The sequence below is a fragment of the Melampsora larici-populina genome, assembly GCF_000204055.1.
Source record: "Melampsora larici-populina 98AG31 unplaced genomic scaffold MELLAscaffold_331, whole genome shotgun sequence".
Lineage (NCBI taxonomy): Eukaryota > Fungi > Basidiomycota > Pucciniomycetes > Pucciniales > Melampsoraceae > Melampsora > Melampsora laricis-populina.
Genome location: NW_006769069.1, coordinates 6251 through 9510, shown reverse-complemented (window position 1 = coordinate 9510; position 3260 = coordinate 6251). Strand labels below are relative to the sequence as shown.

At 42.3% G+C, this 3260-nt stretch overlaps 1 protein-coding gene across 1 annotated transcript; it reads left to right on the top strand.

Annotated features, from left to right (window-relative positions):
- Positions 1 to 1054: 1054 nt before the first annotated feature.
- MELLADRAFT_89791 (uncharacterized protein) lies at positions 1055 to 3260 on the top strand (the record flags this gene model as incomplete). Its single annotated transcript, XM_007419653.1, has 9 exons — positions 1055 to 1087; positions 1184 to 1492; positions 1592 to 1741; positions 1830 to 2052; positions 2105 to 2283; positions 2350 to 2390; positions 2454 to 2495; positions 2575 to 2915; positions 3001 to 3260. 9 exons carry the CDS (start codon positions 1055 to 1057, stop codon positions 3258 to 3260), a joined length of 1578 nt encoding a protein of 525 aa, XP_007419715.1.

Sequence of the window (3260 nt, the reverse complement as noted above, 5' to 3'; positions counted from 1 at the left end):
CAACTACAAGCAGGACATAGCCCACTTAATGCACATCTTTTTAAAAGGAAACTGACCAAATCCCCACTGTGCAGCCGTTGCAAACTAACTGAGTCAACTGAACATTTTTTATTATACTGCAGCCGATATAAAAACGCGAGGAAGAAATTTAGAACCAAATTGAGGAAGGAAGAGATCAGAGTAAACTGGAATAATGCCAGGAAATTATTAGATTCTCCCCAGGCTTTCTTTCTATTATCCGAATACATTTTACAAACTAAAAGATTTATGTTTTTCCGCTCGTTCTTGCAGGAGCAACATCATGAGAAGAGGTTGCGAGGCAAAAATTAGGGGTCCGATAATCCACAATAATCTACATAGTCCATCATCGATTAAATTACCAACCCGACAAGCAGGATGCCCCACCTCCTTCCTTAAATTGGGGGACGTGTGGTGAGCAGAATGCGCGGTAATCACAAAACAGGAACCCTCATCACACATTAACGCCACGATCCACCCTTTCCAAAACGGAAAGTTCTTGGATAACACGGTATGATGTCACTGTAAATGCATATCAGAGCATAGTCAAGATTGGTAAACAATCCACGACAGAACATACACGTATTAGTTGACCTTTCCTTCCACCTTAGATTGGGGATGAGTCTGCGTAACTATACTGTCACTGCTGCTCGATTCCCTGCATTAGTAGGAAAAGTTCGAGAGAACCGTCGCGAATGGTAAACATCCCCGACTAACAAACAATCCCTGGACTCCTTACCTTCCACCTTAGATTGGGGATGAGTATGCGAACCACATTGTCACTGTGTCTCTTTATGTTTTTAAAAAAAAAAAAGAAGAAGAAAGATGACTATCTATATTGTGTAAAGATCTACAGGCACCACTAATTCTTGTACTTGACTAGATGACCTACTTCTCTGGTGTACTAGTCTCCTTTGTGTACTGTTCAGAAAGTGTAATATGCAATGAAGCAACTTCGCACTGAAAAAAAAAAAAAAAAAAAAGCTTTTCTTTCTTTTCTTTCCTCAAATCGACGACGCGTTTAACAGGTTGAATCATGGCAGCTCTGCCGGAGACGCGTACAGTGACAGTGAGTAGATACATATTCAAATCACTCGAGCAATGAAACTCACGACCGCTCTCTTGAACTCTGCTTCCCATTCTTCCCATTGTCCAAATCTTGCAGACCAGCGGAGTCTTGAATAAACCTACCAGGTTTTTGAGAACCGAGAATCCTGCGGATGAGGTTTTTACAAGACTCAATTACCAACATTGCCTACATGACCCACGTCGATCACCAGCGGACCACGTGTATTCCACAAGATGTCCTCACGAATTTCGGTTCCAAAAACGAACGACTAGAACAGAGGCAATTCCATCCGCCACGGGACCATTGCCTCCGGTGGAAGATGAAAAAGTAGTTGTAGAAGAACTGGTGGTGCATCTGAGTGATTTGGTGTACCAAATGTACGCCGAGTGGACCATGTCTTGGGAGGTGAGCAGCTTCTACCACCACCAGATTGCTTGTTTTTTTTGTTGACATATCGTTCTTTCGTACCAATTGGTACTTTGACGCAATGCGAGCCCCATCTAGTTTACTGTCTTGGGCATGTACGACGACCAAATCCATATCATTAATCACGCTACTATCACGCCATACAGCGACCCAGCCGAGTGGAAAACTATCACTGTGGGCAGCGTGAAGGACATATTAGGAAGGTTCAAAGGCTCTCATGGTCTTGAGGTATGCATTGCGTGTGCAGGTGAAGATGGAAGGCTGATTCTTTCCACACCACTTGTGAATACAGGATGTACTCTACTTCAAAATAAAGTGGTCACGTCAAGAGATATCTTTGGCAACGTTTGATAAAACTCGACGCGAGCTAGATGATCTGAAGAAAGCGATGCTGCAAACACGCAACACATTGCTCGAAACTTTTCAAGAGCCCTCAATTGATATGACTCGATTAGTCTTTCGTTCGAAACATGGCGAAACTTTTAAACATCTGTATGTCCCAAGCCGTATACTCACACGATTCGAGTACTTTCAGAAATGTCAGTGCAAAGCTTTCCACTTCAAATCACTTCGTGCTAAATGCCTTTCCAGTTGGACTGACTGGTTTATTGTTGGCGTACCCAGGTCACTCGCCAGAAGACTCTGAGTCACAACGTCTGGATAAAGCAAAGCGCAAAAGGGACGAAGCTGAAATGCTTACCGAAGAGTTACCCTGCAATGATTCTGATGAAGAATGGGACAGTGAACCAGACAACAGTGAACCTGACAAGGTACTTATGTTCAAATATTCAAGTTTTCTGATCGATTTTTGAAGTGAGACTGATCTTTGACAACAGAGCAGTGGATTCAAAGCTACTATCCATGTCGATGGCACCTCGTACGCAATTTCCTCCTTATATGAATTTGCTTATCTTGTACGATACTCATTGTGATATTGTAGTCGACGGACATATCAAGCATTCATCGATTATGCAATCTGCGGGTAGGTTTAAGATTACAATTTCACAATCGAATCGTGCTTGTGAACACCTAAGAATCTGATCGTTTTGTCTCAATTACAGAGCTCTGCATTTCGCACCGCTGAGGTCTGCATACCAACAATACTGTGAAAACCCTTCCGTTCCGGCTCCAGAGAGCGGCCAATTACCAAAATTAGAAAATGTTCAATCACAGCAACTAAAACCTCATCTATCACAAGAACCGAAAAATGAGCAATCACAGCAACTAAAACCTCATCTATCACAAGAACCGAAAAATGAGCAATCACAGCAACTAGAACCTAGTCAAGCACCACAACTTATCCCTTGGCCTGAGTGGGCTGAAGCTCACTGCACCCCTCACACTGTTGTACCCGGGTTCAAAGTGCTCTCAAGCCCAAAGAGTTTGCATCGTTTGGCCCATAGTAAGTAAACCAAAAATTCATCTGCTTAGCTTTGTAACATGATTCAAGATAAATCCCTGATGTCCATTGTTTTGATGGAACAAAGCATTGAACATTCCTGAATTAAAAGCAATATGTCACAAACAAATTATTGACTCCCTCGAGGTCGGCAATGTAATTTCTGAAATCCAGAGTCCAATTTTCAAGCAACATGAAGAACTACGAGTTGAAGCCTATAAATGGATAAACAAAAATTGGCAATCACTTACTACCTCCGACCTTATCTCTCTTGTCAAAAATCTTTCAGAAGAGGAAGCTACTCTTCTTGTCGAATATACCCTTGATGATCTTGCTCCCTGTGCATAA